Consider the following 16,161-nt stretch of genomic DNA (forward strand, 5'->3'; position numbering starts at 1 on the left):
AACTGGGTGATGATTTTTTGGACTGGGCTGCCTGATAATTTGGGAGCTACATAGAAAGAAAACAGCCAAAACTAAACTCATAAAAAAGTATAGCAGTTTTTAATCCCCCTAAATGGCCTGAGGAAAATAATTTCAATATTCACAAAGCAATGGAAAGACTCATTTCTAGCCGAAAGAGAGTCTATCCCACTTACTAGTCATCTGTAGCTCCCAACAGTCATTATTTAACTCAACTGTGGCACCACCGACTTTTTGAGCCCGATAATTCTGTCTTGGGTGGCTATCCTGTGCACTGTAGGATGTTTAGCAGCACCCCTGACCTCCCTGTACAAGATTACAGTAGCAAACTCCCCCGCCACCCCAACAATGTGTGACAACCAAAAACGTCTCAGACATTGCAAAATGTGCCCTGAAGGGAAGGGATCAAAATCAGGTCCAGTTGAGAACCACTGATTTAAATCAACCTTCACTGAATTTTCTTCTCTTTCACAGCAAACACACAATGAAGGCTAATTTTAAACATTTTGAGAGCTTCTGTTTTTCCCCCCCATTTTCAAAGACAAAACAGATTTCAGACGTTCCACTTTTCCTAGTTTCTGATTCCATTAGATTCTTAATGTTGCTTCAGGAAGATTCAGCAACAACCAAGACGAATGATACATTATGCTTAAACAGTATTAATCTTTCTAACACTTTAACAATGTTAACTCCTGAAATTCACCACTGCCTTTTTCACAGGTGAGATAGAAGCACACTGGTAGGTTGTGTTTTGTTACAGTACAGCCTTAAAACATTTTTAATTTGTAAACCATAATGGGGCAGTTAGACAAATTTCCATATCACACCTATGGGGCAATGAAAGCTGGCAGGACTATCAGGGACATTCCAGAGTAATGACCAGTGTTACAGTCACCAAGTGTTTTATCAAGACTGTTTTGATAAGAAAGTTGAAGCACATTTTCTGTGGGTGCGATTCACTGCCAAAGCACATGTTGGTAGCCAAGAATAAATATCCTTTGTTGAATTATTAAATGTAATCTCAAGCGTGGCTTCAGTGGTCTATCCTATCCTAGGAAAACATCTCGAGTATCATGGTTCTTTGCCTTCTTTCCAGAGGATTCTATAGCTAAATGATATGCTTTCTCTATTCAGTGTTATCAGCCCAGTATCTCAAGGCATAGGACGGAGTGTAGGCTGCCCTCTGACTCAGAGGGCATAGGACGCTTTCTGCTTAGGACTGTCCATAAAGAAGGCATATGATATACAATCACGCTAATAGGTGAAGACCTAAGAAATCATTAAAGACTGCAAAAGCAATTGTATCCTTCCTTGATGTCTGAAAAGTGGAAATAACAATACCAATAGCAATGACAGTGGCTATCTTTACCATCACCACTGCTGTCCTCAAGCTACAACCCAGGTCGAGGCCCAGCACTTCTCTTTCCTTACCCTTAACCCTCACAACAGCCCAGTGACGAACGTCATATTGCCTCCATGTTACAAGTGAGTTTCATAGATACAAAAGTGATAGAAGGCAATACACCTGGCATTCAGACCCAGGACCATCCAATCCCAAAATCGTGCTAAGGACAAAATAATGCCAAGGACAAGGAGACAGAAAGAATGCTGCTGGTACATCCACTATAAAAAAACAAAGCAACAAAAAAAGATGAAGAAGAATGCAAAAATGGATTTGGAATACTCCCCTAATTTTACTCTTCAAAGAAAGAATAACGACGATGTCCTATGTTAGGGATTAAATTTGTGTCCCCCAAAAAGACATGTCAGAGTTCTAACCCCCGGTCTGGTGAATGTGATTCAATTTGGATGGAGGATCCTTGAAGATGTTATTAGTTAAGATGAGGCCAAACTGTATTAGGGTGTTGTCTTTAAAAGGAGAGGAAATGTGGACACGGTCAGCAGGAGACAGAGGGGAGACAGCCATATGACAGAGGCAGAGATGGAGTGACACACGGACCGCCGGCACCCCAGAGACTTCAGAGGAAGCACGGCCTTGCCGACATCGGAATTTCTGACTTCAAGCCTCCCGAACTGTGAGACAAAAACTGCCACGGTTTTAAGTTTGCAGTACCTTGTTACAAGGGCCCAGCACACTAAAACAAACTAGCTGTCTGGGGCCAGGCATGACTCTAGGTCCTTCGTGAATGGACTGATTATCCCTTACAGGAGGTTTTGCTGTACTTGAAAGGTTACGTAACCAAAAGGAGAGCTACAATCTCTTTTTATACCAATTGGTTATTCTCCAAAGGGGCACAACTGAAAATCAAAGTGTGTTTCCTCTGTCTATAGAGCTACTGGTGATGCCTTCCTATTAATCTTTAACCACAGCCCTTATATAATTAGCTTTTTTTTAAAATTATTATTCAACAGTTAACACCTTATCACACATTGCTGAGATGTTATCTTCCACTGAGTTGCCAAAGTTGAAAACCTGGGAGTCCTTCCAAGCTCTCTCATCTCCCTCATCCAAACCAGCCAGCCTGTCGTGAAAGCTGCACTTCCACCTCCTTTCCATCCCGCCACCAATACCCGGAGCTCAGGCCATCGTTATTTCTCACCTGCACCACTGGAGGTTCTTTCTTGCTAGTTTCTTTGCCTCCAGACTTGCCATCCTCAAATTCACTTTCCAAAATACTGCCAGAATGATCTTTCTCAAACAGAGATCTGCTCCTGTCACCGTTCTGATCTTCAAATTCTTCATTAGCTCCTCATCGCCTCAGGGACCTGTTCAAACTCAGGAGCATCTTCACACACACTCTTCACTCAAGCAATACCAAATACCTCCAGACAGGGCTACCCCCAGCCCACGTGGCACCCTGCGCAAATTAGAAAAAGTTACCTCCTTCCTACAGGTGGTTGCAGTGGCGCTACAGAGAATAGGCTGGCTGGCTTTCAGCCTCTGCTCCCCACTTCCCGGCCAGCTCCACCCCAACTCCGCCCTGCCTTTAGCAGGTCACAAGTGTATAATCTAACCTGCAGCCCTGACTTAAGGTCAGTCCTTCTCTGCCTTGGCACAAGCTGTTTCCTTTGTTCCTGTTTCCTTTGTCTAGAATGCCTTGACCCACTAAATCCACCTACCTAACTCCCATTCATTCTTTCAAAAATTAAGATAATCATCCTCTTAGAAAAGGCTTTTGCCTTTTCTATGCTACCATAGCATGTTATAGCATGCTTGTTATCATAGATTTTCTTGTCTGTTTCTCCCAGTAGATGTTGCATTCTCTAAAAAGAAGAACCCTTTCTTCTGGATCTGTGTGCCTGCGAAGCCTAGTACAGCGCCTGGGAGATAGGAGATAAATAATTGCTGAATGTCAAATGAAAGTCACCTCTTGCTTTCTTAGCCTTGTCACCTGTAAGATGCGGGCATTTCAGCCTCCCTCCTCCCACCCCGCCCCCTTTCCCCCCACCTCCACCCCAGCAATTTGGAGATTAGGCCACGGGGTCTGCTTCCTCAAATTACATAATCCCTACTCAAATAGCTAGAAGTCAGATCTCATTTAGCAATCATTTCATTAACCTATGATTAAGAACAAACATCTTGGATTTCAACTTCCTGTGCCCCACCGACAAGCTCACTAATACATCTGTCGTTGAATATTTTGTCCCTCACTGGGTCCTGACCCCCTCTTTCATCTTTCCTCCTTCCTCTCTTATTCTACTTTTGTAACAAGAGTCATCCAACTGGATTGTGAGTACATGGAAATTCGGGGTCCTCTCTATTTTCATAATAAAAAGTCAGGTATTAAAAAATAAAGTACTATCCAGACATCTCGAAACACAGACTCAACTTCTTATATTCCCACCTTCCATGGGATTTTCCTCACCAGTCCTATTTGGCTCCCCCAATGCTCCTGCCTGTTATGACCAGGCTGATTTCGCTGACGATTTTATTCAGCTCCTCTGGCCACGCCCCTTGCTCAAATCCTTCACTAATTCCCTACTGAATCCAGAATTCTCATCTCTTAGTTAAATCTAGCCAAAGGAAGGAGAGGCATCAGATATTCACACCCTGTCAAACGCTCTTGTATAACTGAAATCTAGTCATTTTACTTATGAAAAACACTCTTTTTGGTTGTTTGGCCTCTGAGGCAGAGTTATCTTAATCAGGCCTGGAAAAATATCACACATTTTTATCAGAAAGAGCAGTTATCGTTTCCTTACTTATAACTATTCTAGGAGTCGATGGCTCCCACCCAGGCCTGGCTGAAGGGCTGAGACTGAATGCGCTCTCCCCAAAAGCGCTATGCCCTGGCTATAGCAGAGCCATTCAGATTCTTGCTCAGAATCTAGAGACTGAGTTTATCAGATGAAATAGGCTCTAGAGCTGTGAGGGCACATCAAGAGGAGCCTAGTGATGGCTTGGTGGTAAGCCAGAGCCACAGGCAAGCTGAAGTGCAAGGACAGAAACCCAGAAGCTTGGGGAAATGCATCACACAGGATTTTGTTGTTCCTGCAAATGACACTGTATCCTCAAAGAAACCTGGGCAAAAATGGGGAATTTTGTGGGAAATCCAGGGATGGAGATGGCCTCAGGAACAGAAGAAATTGTCGTGCCTTCTCACCCTTCCTCCATCCCATCAGGCATCATCTCTTTTGTGTCTATGTATATACAGACTTCCCTTTTTCCACAACCGATGGGAGCCTTCTTCAGTATGCATCAGTGTGTACATGTCTGTGCATTTTTGTAGCCCTGTGTGTATGTTGGGAGGTGGGGAAGGATGCAGAAAAACAACTACAGAAAGGGAACTTCACATTCAGATTAACCACTTCAAAATAAAGAGTGCTCAGTTTTCTCTTAGACTCTGTACATAAATCCCAGGGAAGTACTAATTTGCCTGCTTATCTAAGATGGGCCCTTATGATGGTTTACTCAATGATCATTGTTCCCTTCTTCCTTAAAACCGTAATTCTAATTCTATTGTAGTATCAGAGGAGCATAAACTCAGGAAGGTGGATCTTTCCATAGCCCAAGGGGATGAATCACAGTTGATCTATATCAATCCTGGCAATTCCACTGCCTGGCCAGTTCTAGTTTAGGCTCGGGTGTAAGACACAATCCTAGCTAATTAAATCTGACACAAGGGGAAATTTACTGGAGAGTTTCCAGAAAAGCTTTCCTTATTCTTGATATCACACAAAAACGGGACTCCTTCCTGCCTTTGGTCGAGGCTGTGTAAGGATGTGATGCACGGAGCTGCAGCAGCCACCTTAGAATCATGAGAGGCAAACCTGAGGATGAAAATCATCATGCTAAGGAAGACAGAATAGAAATACAAAAAACCTGGGGCCTTGATGCCATCATCATGCTTATTAAATTAACTCACCTTGGAATTATGTTTCCATAGTGAGGAAACCAGTGTCTGGGAGGGTAATGGAACCCTCCATTAGCTGTTCAGTCAACTGAGATGAGAGACTATGCGGTTCAAAGAGAAAGCAAATAGCTGCCTATTTTTTAAATAAAGGCTAATGGTTGCTGAGCTCTTACTATGTGTCAGGCAGTGTTCCAAGTTATTTACATACTTTATCTCAATCTACACAACAACACAGTAAGGTAGGTAGTTTCACTATTCCCCACTTTTCAGACCCTCTGACTTTCAGAGCTCTTAATATATATATATATAAAGAAATCGCCACACACACACAGTCCAATCATATTATCACAGTATCATCACATAGTTATGTGTTCTTCACCATGATCAGTTTTACAATATTTGATTCACTCAAGAAAATGAAATAAAAAGAAAAAAAAAGAACTCATATATTCCATAGACTTACCCTTCTCTCTCATTGACATACAGAATTTCAATTTACCAATTTATTACCCTTTATCTCCCCCATTATGTAATTATTCATATCCTTTTTTTGAAAACCCATCTGTCCATACCCCAGATAAAAGAGCATCAGACAGAAGGTTTTCACAATCACACAGTCACATTGTAAAAGCTTTATTGTTATACGCCCTCTTCAAGAATCAAGGCTACTGGAACAGTTTCAGGTACTTCCCTTTAGCCATTCCAATACACCATAAACTAAAAAGGGATATCTACCTAATGTGTAAGAATAACCTCCAGGATAACCTCCCGACTCTAAAATCTCTCAGCCACTGCAACTTTCTTTTGTCTCATTTCTCTCTTCGCCTTTTGGTCAAAGCCTTTCTCATTCCCATGATGCTGGGTCCCAGCTCATCTCCAGGAGACAGGACCCGCATTGCCAGGGAGATTTACATCCCTGGGAGTCACATTCCACATAGTGGGGAGGGCAGTGTGTTCACCTGACAAGTTGGCTTAGAGAGAGAGGCCACATCTGAGCAACAAAACAGGTTCTCTGGGGCTGACTTTTAGGCATAATCATCAGTAGGTTTAGCTCTTCCTTTGCAGGAATAAGCTTCATAGGGGCAAGCCCCAAGATTGAGGTCTCAGTCTATTGAATTGGTTGTCCCCACTGCTTGTGAGAATATCAGGAATTCCCCAGATGGGAAAGTTTAATACTTCCTCCTTTCTCCCCAGTGCCCAGAGGGGACTGTGCAAATACTTTATTCAGTATCCAAATTATTCTAGGATATATTGGAGCATCACACTAACCTTGACAAACCAAGATCTCACACCCTATTCAAGGTTCTATGTAATTAGGTTGTTCAAGTAAACTGACCATACAAGTTAAATTAGATGATGTGCTACCCAAAATATAAATCTTGCACCAAATAGAACATCTCTCCCTTTGGTCTCACATAGAGGTTGAAGTTTGAAAATATGGGTCATATTATCCTTTACACAGTATTTTCCAGAGCTCTTTTATGCATCGGGCGTTCCTGGCTTCCTGCAGTCAGATTCCACAAGCTTCCCCATATCTTTTCAAAGAACCCTCTTTGATTTGGTCTGATCTGCATAAGTTTGTGTTTACTGCACCTAAATGTTACTCTAAGACACTAGCCAGAGTCAGTTCTCCTTCTCCAATCCATAAAAATCTGTAGGTTGCAGCATCCATTTGTTAAAGCACTGAGTTCAAAAAACACATCAAAACCCTGAGTTAGTGGAATTTAATGTTCCAGTGATTGTCACTTTTCATTCTTCCCCAGTCATTACGTGGTGGGTTCAATATTAGAATCTTCTGGGGCACTCCTTCCAATGTGATACGATTCAATTAAAATATCAATAAGCAATTGTTGAAAGTTTTCAAATAATGATCCATTATGTCCTCACCTCTAATTTTATGTTTTTAACTTTGCAAAGTTCAACTTTGTAGGTAACAGGCATCCTGCAGTCGCACATGATCTCTGAGGCTCTGGGAGATTAGGAAGGCATTTATGGCCTTAATACTGTTTATTCATGTCACGCCCTCCTTCCCTCAGTCATTCAATAAATATTTGAGAATCTGCCATGCACCAGACACCATCCTAGGCTGAGGGTATCTACAGATTATGCGCCCTAGCTCACAAAGCGCAATAAAATGTAATGATATGTCATATCATCCAACTGAACCCACTTTTTTCTCTAAACAACAGGAGAACTACAGCAAATAAAAAGGGTGTAGACGACTAGACAAAGCATTTTGTGGCAAATCCAACGTAGCAGATCCCGCCAGCACTTTAGGTTCAAATCCCAGCTCTGTCACTGTGTGAACGTGATTAAGTAAACTAACCTGTGCCTCAATTGTTTAACCTCTTAAATGGGACTAAAGATTGTAGCTATGTCATAGGGTTACTATGAGAGTTAGTGTTTTTGTAAAGCATTTAGAGCACAATGAGTACTCTATAAGTTTTTGTTCAAGAGAAAAAATGAGCCAGTCTACTCTGTCACTGATCATAGCCAGCCAACTATGTAGCAAGCAATAGCCAACCTCAGAGAACATGCTAACCTTTGGGGTCTACAAAAGGGAGTTCAGCAATGTCAGTGGTGGGGAGCACTGGGGTTCCAGGGACCAGGACAGAGCCACCACTGCTGCTGATCAATATGTGTTCCATACATTCTTGCTCTCAGAATCTCAAATAAAGGTATTGATTAAAGAGAATTTAAGGTGACTTTTACCGGAGAATTTGGATTTCAGTAGACAGATCTTGGAAAACAAGCAGAATCACAAATTTGGTAGGGATCTTAAAAGTCAAGCTCTCATACAGATGTTTGATAACTCCTCTGACTAGTGGTTACCCAGCCTCTTCTGGAACATTTCCAATGATGGGTTGCACATTTTTAGATGGTTTTTTTCATTTATCAAAATCTCTATTATCAAGCACTCCTTTTTATTCTTCCAAACCACTTATTCTGGTTCTGGAACAAGGAGAAAACTGATTCTAGATTATGGACTTCAAATGCTTGTCCAATATGATTACGTCTCTTTTCTAGGCTAAATACACTCTAGTTTCTTGGGCTAGTCATCACTCAACACAAGTTATGACCAAGTTCAAAGGAGCAGATCTATAGAATCCAGATATCCAGGGGCTTATCCAGGAAGGTCTTTTTGAAATAGGGTCTTTAAAGTATTCTGCAAAGCCAATTTTGCTTCTGGACTCTGGGGAAAAGGAAAACACATTATTTTTATTATATCTGCAATAAGCTCTTTCCCACCTTGAATCCTGTGACCTGGAGAAAGGAATCAACACCAAAACTCAAATATGAGTATACTGTGTGAATTCAGTGGACTTCGACAGGACTGTTGTAGTTGAAATTTGAACCAAATGTCTCAAAATACACCTGTCCCTAGAGAGTGTGGACTTAGTACTTTCATATTAAAAACACCGGTTTAACTTAAACAAGGACAGTTTTTAAAAAGTTAAGTTTTTCCCCTGCTTATGTTTGAAGATAAAGAGTCGGGGACCTTCTTAGCTGATAGATTTGAATATTTAGGAGGCCAAGGTGGGGGGTTAATTCTCAGAAGGAACAATGAGCTTTGATCACTGTTCTTTTTTTTTTTTTATCCTCACATTGTTCTACCTTGAAATCCTACGTAGTGGAAATAATATATGGACAATAGCTAACAATTACAGAAGGTTTTCTATGTGCTAGGCATTGTGCTAGAGGCTTTACACAAGTTATTTCATTTAAACGTCACAACAGCTCTGAGAGGTAAGTTTTCATAGGATCGATTCAGTGTAAAAGCCAACTTCATTCACTGCCCCGAGGCTTACAGGATCGGCCTGATCTGACCCCTTCCCCTTCTGCACTCCGCTCCATCCAACCAGCCTCCAAGCTCTTTCTCAAACGTGTCATTTACATTTTCTCCTCGGGGCCTTTGCGCTTGCAGTTTCCTTTGCAGGGAATGCCCTTCCTCCACTAACCCCAAGGCTCATTTCCTCATCCGCTCCAAGCCTTCCTTCAACACTGCCGTCCTAGTGAGACCTTCCCTGACAACCCTGTAAAACTGCAGCCCACCCTCCACCACCGCACACCGGACTCCCCTGCTTTACAGTCTTCCTCAACAGCAGCTATCATTTTTCTTTTCTTATGTACCACACAATTAACTTATTTTGGGGTTTGTAATCCTTTTCCATTGTCTAGAAGGTGCATAAGGATTTTTGTCTATTTTGTTCAGGGCCCTAAACCCAGCACCTAGAAACAAAACTGGCATACCATAGATACTCAGAAAATAAATATTTGCTGGTTAAATCTTGTGCATGAGGCAATATGTACAGATGGGGTAAATGGTGATGCCTTTTATAGAAAAGTTCAGTAGGAGCCCACATTCCAGAAACCAAACTGTTGAGTACAAATCCTATTCCTGGGGGTTGGTGACATTGTCTTCAGTCATCAGGGGCAATGCACTAGGTCTGATTAATACTTCATGAATAACAGCACACACTAGCAAGTCAGGAATATAAAGAACTATTCCAAATATGTACCAAATCAAGAATTAATTATGTTCAAGCAAAATCGCTTCTCAGAATGTTTTGTGACTCTTTTGGGAAATTTTATTTCATAAGACTTTAAGAAAACATGTCAAACAAAAAAATGAAGGGGATATAAAAGCTCTCAGGAAAATATTTTCCCAGGGTTGTACCATGCTAAGAATGACAGGATGTAACACTCCTTTATAGATGCCATTCAGATTCAAGGATCCTTTCCTGCATTCCTTTTATGTGACTATATTTAACCTTCATAGCAATGCAGAAATCCAATTTGCAGATGAGGAACTCTGCTCAGAGAGGTTAGGCACCTTCCTAAAATAGCACAGCAAGGGGTAGAATTTGGAATGGAATAGAATTCTTTGTCTCTGCCCAGAGTGCCTGCTGCTGTACACACAGCTGCTAGTTAAGCTTGAGGAGCATATCATTTTACAGTGGTTTACACAAGGAATGACTAACTTTTTTACTTTAAAATAGATGGCTAACCCAATACCTCGTCGATTAAAAAATAAAACACTGCAAATATTACTTCCCCACCCCCCCCCTTTTTTTAAAAGACCTACTGTTGCATAGATTCAAGAGATTCATATTGAAGTGTACACATTGCCACAGTAAAAGTTGTGTCTTTGTCTGAAGTTCATTTCACTAGCTAAATAGCCAGGCTTAATAAAGCTCACTATTACAGAGGGGAAAAAATGCAGCTGCTCACAGGATAGCTAAGAGCAACAAATACCAGGAAAATCTCAAATCTCAGACCATTTTTCCTTAACCATATTTTTCTCAATTGTTTTCTCCACCACTCTGGAAGCTTGTTTTTACCTTTCCTAGGGAGAAAAAATTAAGACCTCAGAACCAAGAACAAATTGCTCATTTAAAGAACAGGAGTTAAGGATGCGGGGGGTTTTCTTCCTTAAAAGCTCATCACCCTGTAGAAGGAATCCAAATCCTGTCCTGATTCTTCTTGAGCAGTGAGGCTGTTTTTGGTTTTTGTTGTTAGTTCATTTTAATTAAAAAAAAAAATCCTTGAGACGCTGTTGCTATGAAACTTCTCGGACCACAACAGATGGCTCAAGAACAGTTCTCAGCCTGGAGCTCTGAAGCCCTCCACTCAGGCATACCATTAACATTCCTGAAATACCTCTGGATGCAATGCCGGCCACCTTCGGACTAGCTCAGCTGCAGCTCCTCTGCAGGCCTCCCATCCAGGGATGGCTTAGCCTGAGCTGAAATTTGTTATAAATGAATGACCAGGTCTCTCTAGGAAAAGGCCATAGGAGAGAGCCTGCTGTCTTTCTAAGTTTCGGCTCCAGACAAACTTTACCAATCTAGTAAGGTTTTGCTGAGAGGCGTGTAGATGCCCCCCTCCCCGCCGCCTCAGTCCTCACTCAATTCATTTCATCATTTTTAAACCTCCAAAACCCCCCTACAGTCCCTGCCAGTCAGAATGATCCAGTTAAGACAGCCAGCATATTTCTGGACTGAAGCATTTTTAGTGCTCAGTTAGAACTGCTGGAGGAGAGGTTTAAGGATTTCTGATTTCTTTCATTCTTATTTCTCATTATTTAGAGAATACTTTATTCGTTTCTGTAATCAAACCCATGTAGATAAGACCTTATATATTTAATACAGTGCATTACCCCTGTACAAATGGAAAAAAAATTAAGTTTAAAATTTCTAGACCAATTAATTTCTGTATAATGCCAACTCAACACGGTACAATTGGGATACTTTTTCTAAAATTCAAAGCACAGCTAAAGTTTCCAAAAATTCAAATTATACATATGCATACACATTCATATAAAAAGACCAAAAGCAGTACATTATGCATCAATAGCACTGATTTTTCTTAACAGAAGAACATAAAGGGGAGAGAGGATGCATCCCATTCAAGTTTCTAATTCTCTCACTAACTTCCTGGTGCTGTTGGACAAACCATCTCATTTCAATTACTTTTCTGTCTTCTGAATTGGGATAGTGAAATGAACCTATGTGGTATCAGATGGAGGAATTAAAGAGCCACGATTAATAAACAACCAAGAAATCGCTGCAGAAATACCAGGTCAGTAAGACTGAGCCTCCACTGCTAAGAAAGGGAAAAGAAGGGGAGAATTTGGAGACCCAAGTTCTATCTGCTGGCATCACTGCACCTGGAAGGCCAGTCCAGAATGTTGGCCACAGTTTTGGGTGGGTAAGATCTATCAGTAGCTGTATTGGTCACTAATGTGAGCTTTGGTGCTTGGAAAATCACAAGTGATTCTAAACAGCCGTAGCTTGTCAGGGTGGGGCCCATTTCAATTCTACCCTCGGAATTTTCTCTTTAAAACCAGCCTCTGAGTATAGATGCAAAATCCTACTCAAGTGTCTGATGCTAGTGTTCCCCTGACATCAGAGCAATTCTGCAAGTTTCAGTTCTCAGAAGTTCATTAAGAGCTTTTTTCAATGCAATCTGATCATATGCCATAAATACCCCACGACTACCATCATTAGACTTTCATATTTGGATCCAACTAGGAATAAAAATGACTTGTGACGGCTTAGTTTCTTCTCCTCCAAATTCATCTATTCGTCTTGAGATAGTTTCCCCATTGTTTCCAAAATGTGAACACTAGAATTATCTGTAGGGTTGTTTGTTTGTTTGTTTTTTAAATGTTTTTTAGAGGTTTGGCCTAATGAGGAATGTAAACTTATTCCTGTTAACCAGCGACATTTTAATAAAGCCCTCCATGGCAGGGTGGAGATAGGAAAGCTGTTTTTTCCATGGGTCTAGGGCTGCAACGCCCCAGCTTGCTGATCGGGTCCCAGTAGCCACAGCACATTCAGCAGAGGGAGGCCTTTGCACAGCTGTTCAGCTTTTGAACTCACAGGCTTCCCCTGCTCAGAAAAGTCAGGGGCAAAGGCTGAAGCCTGGTGCTGTTCTGAGACAGAGAGAGAAAGGCTGAGAGGCGTCTGACGCGAGCAGCTGCCATTTGCATAGCCAAACCTTTCAGGCAGAGCCCAGTCGCCGCCCGGGCACAGGCAGCGTGGCGGGAGGGGGGAGAGGGCGGAGCACAATCTATTGTGCCCCATTCTGTGTTGTCCAAGGCACCAGAAACCAGAAGGGACCCTTACAATGCAGCAGCTGAGGGAGTCTGGCAGGCATCCCACAGTTCCAGAAAAGAGACTTTTAAAAATAGTCACTGAGAAAAAAAATAAATTTAAGAGGCTTAATCCTCCCTCCTCTCCCACCATCTAACTCTTTAATGATATTATTCTTGGAAGGAAATTTTATATATATATAGACACACATACATTTATATAACCTCAGTTATTAACAATTACATATGGGGGGGTCTGTAGGCACTCTGCAGATATATACAACGTTTTCTATATTCTTAAAACAAAATGTGGGTTTCTATGTCAGTTTATTTACTTTCAACTAGCTTTCTCTTCCTTTCTGTACCTTTTCAGGACTCTGGAGATTTTAGCATATTCTTAACATCACTTTGTGATTGGTGACCAGGGCTAAGATGATATTTATCCTTTCCCATACAAAAGTGACTTATCCTTAACTCAGGAAAACAACTTTGATTTATTCACTCTCTACATTGTAATTCATAAGTGAAGGTAAAATTTTGAAATTTAAATCAATGCAAAATACTCTAGCTTTCTAAAATTTATTTCTCTTTTTAACTCCTTTAAATTTGATCATTCACTTCATATCTACCTATCTACTCACCTACCTCCCGATCCGTATTTTTACATCACCAACCAACTGCACTATTTGCATACACATTATATTTTAAATCATTGCTGTAAGAGCAGTGAGATGACCGCATTTCACCTAAATGCTAAAGGAATTTCTGGAGCTTTTATGCATCCAAACAGTCATTTTTAGTCCTTATATTTAGTATTACTAGTATGTTGACCTTATTAATGGAAAATATTTTTATAAAGATCCTTTAGCTAACAGCTAAAAGATGGAAAATTCCAAATGGCTGTGAACACTGGGGAAAAAAGTCCTATTTCAGGATGATTAAAATAGATTGTGAGTGAATGGCTTATTGCCTACAGCACTCCTATCTGTTCTCTTTATTCCTATGTATTACTTGAAGAGAATCGGAATTGTGAATGCCTTTGTTTCATGAAGGTGTTTTATATTCTTGAAATTAATAAGGTGGGGAAAGTAGTCTTAGAATCTTTTAGAACTTACAAAGGGATCTTTACCCATTTACAGAATGATTTTATTTAAAAAAAAAAAAAAACCAAGGGCAAAATTACTTCCTATCACAACAAAGCAGGCAGGTGCATAAGCACTAGTCCCAAATCTCTAGACTTTATATACCAGGCTTCAATTACTAAATCCTCAAATTACAAGTATACTTACAGCAACCCCAAGAAGTAAGACAGGATGGTCCTTTAAGTATGTGTCAATCAATTTACAAGTACAACGAAATCAGAGTAGCGCTTAAGCTTACTCAGAACCACGGTTTAACATTCCTAAGCATCTAAACTGTTGCTCAAATTTAGGTGTTTCCATTTAGGATCTGAACTTCTCTCTAACATAAGGTTGAGCAAAGAGAACCAACCCAAAACAATCAAACCGTCCTACTGAAGTGAAGTTAATTAATTCACCTTCATCGAACAAATGTTTTTTAAAAGCTGCTTTTACATCACAAGAGAAAAAGTGGAAGGTAGATTTAAAAATAAATGATCTTAAAAGTTGACTATAACTCCTGGGATTGCATGATTGGAGGGAGCCAAGATTTTATATTATTGCACAAGTTAAGATATTGGTTGACCTTAACTAAAAGTAGGATTTTACTTTCCTCTCATCTAATAGGACTGCACAGTGAACTGCTTGTGGCCTGAAAGGGGTTACAGTAATTTGTCGAGTTTCTCCCTCCCACTTACATCTTTTATCTATTCCTTGTACAATTTTGCCAGCACATCTGACAGGAGAATAACTTAGTGATTTCATCATAAAGGCCTAAATAGAACAACATCTTTGTAGTTTAGCTTCCCCATATTGTCTTTTCTTCAAGATAAATGGAGAAATAGTGTCATTGAGAAATATCTGGTTAAAAATGGACTTACCTTAGGGAAGTTTAAGCCCAGCCATTTCCATTGTCCTGGTATCAGCTGGACATCTCTGTCCAGCATGACACTGGGCAAAACTGGCCCATCAAGGGGGCTCAGTGGTTTGGGTGAGGTGGCACAGAGGCACGATTCCAGCCCAGAAGAAATCCACGGGAGCCAGCCCCAGGACGGCGGAGCTAAGCCACAGGTGTCTGACACCACCGAGGCACCTCGGCTCTGAACCTGCAGCCAGACGCCAGCCCTGATTAGCCAAGTACAAAAGGCAGTTCAAATTACTGCCCTCCTCCCCACCAATCGCCAGCCGGCCTGCCTGACAGGAGCAGGAACCCTGTGGAAGGGGGAAGTAGGCTCCGCGAGAACCTGAGAACTGGTTTCTACTGTGGCTGTTGGCACACTGGACTCCAGCATGCATTCCTGCCCCACACTCTGGAGAAGCTGTTTGTCAGGGGGTTGTAAGTAAAGCCTGTGGTATTGGTTAAGCTCTCTCCTGCCCTCCCAAGCAGTATTGCTCTAGGGTCATTTGACCCTTATAGCCAACACGGTGTATTGTGATAATTAAAGCAAAGGTAAGGAAGAATAGAATTGGCAGTTGTAACTGTTGAGGGCTTCTCTGTCTGTTCCTCCTATCCCCTCCATCTCCCCCCCCCCCCCCCGCCTCCACCCCAGTCACCGATCTCAACTCAGGCTTCTTTACAGCTGAATAAATTCAATTTTTATTTAGCTAAGGTTTTTGCAAGCAACAATTTCAGACAGAAACCAGGGGAAGAGGAGGAAGAATCAAGTAAAAAGAAAAATCTTTCTGCAATCACTGTTTCCACCAATGAAATTCAATATTGTAAAAACCACGTCAGAAATAAAAATGTACAAAGTTTGTGACTGTAAAAAGAAATGACAAAACCCTGCAATTTTTAAATGCAGCCCACCTTTATGGTTGCAGTCGTAACATGTTACTGAAGCTACAATCAGTTAAAGGAATTTTAGATTTATCATCTGAGCTTCTGAACCTGCGATCACTCTGCAGCTGCATGGATAAGTTGTGCTTGATTCAAGTTTTGGTATTTGCCCCAGACTGCAGGGGTCAGCTTAACAGTAACCATAGACACAAAGAGAGGGAATGAAAAGGAATAGTGCCCAGAGAGAGTGAAGGGCACGCTAAGGGTGTCTGAGTTCGTGGGTATATAAGTGCATTTCCATTAGTTTACGGCTGTCATGGGGTGGGGGTGGGACCA

At 41.3% G+C, this 16,161-nt stretch overlaps 1 protein-coding gene across 2 annotated transcripts in view; it reads right to left on the reverse strand.

The window, feature by feature from the left end:
* Nucleotides 1–15,173, reverse strand: part of SHROOM3 (shroom family member 3) — a 197,804-nt gene extending 182,631 nt beyond the window's left edge. The window contains exon 1 of one of the 2 annotated variants that reach the window (XM_077143094.1): nucleotides 14,930–15,173. Coding sequence is in view for 1 of the 2 variants with exons in the window: in XM_077143092.1 (XP_076999207.1) it covers nucleotides 2,580–2,722 (143 nt within the window). In the remaining variant the exon portion in view is untranslated. Of the gene's footprint in view, nucleotides 1–2,579; nucleotides 3,394–14,929 lie in introns of those variants that run through there. The other variant, XM_077143092.1, reaches the window with a different exon arrangement.
* Nucleotides 15,174–16,161: the final 988 nt, after the last annotated feature.

This window comes from Tamandua tetradactyla, chromosome 24, assembly GCF_023851605.1.
Source record: "Tamandua tetradactyla isolate mTamTet1 chromosome 24, mTamTet1.pri, whole genome shotgun sequence".
Taxonomy (NCBI): Eukaryota; Metazoa; Chordata; class Mammalia; order Pilosa; family Myrmecophagidae; genus Tamandua; species Tamandua tetradactyla.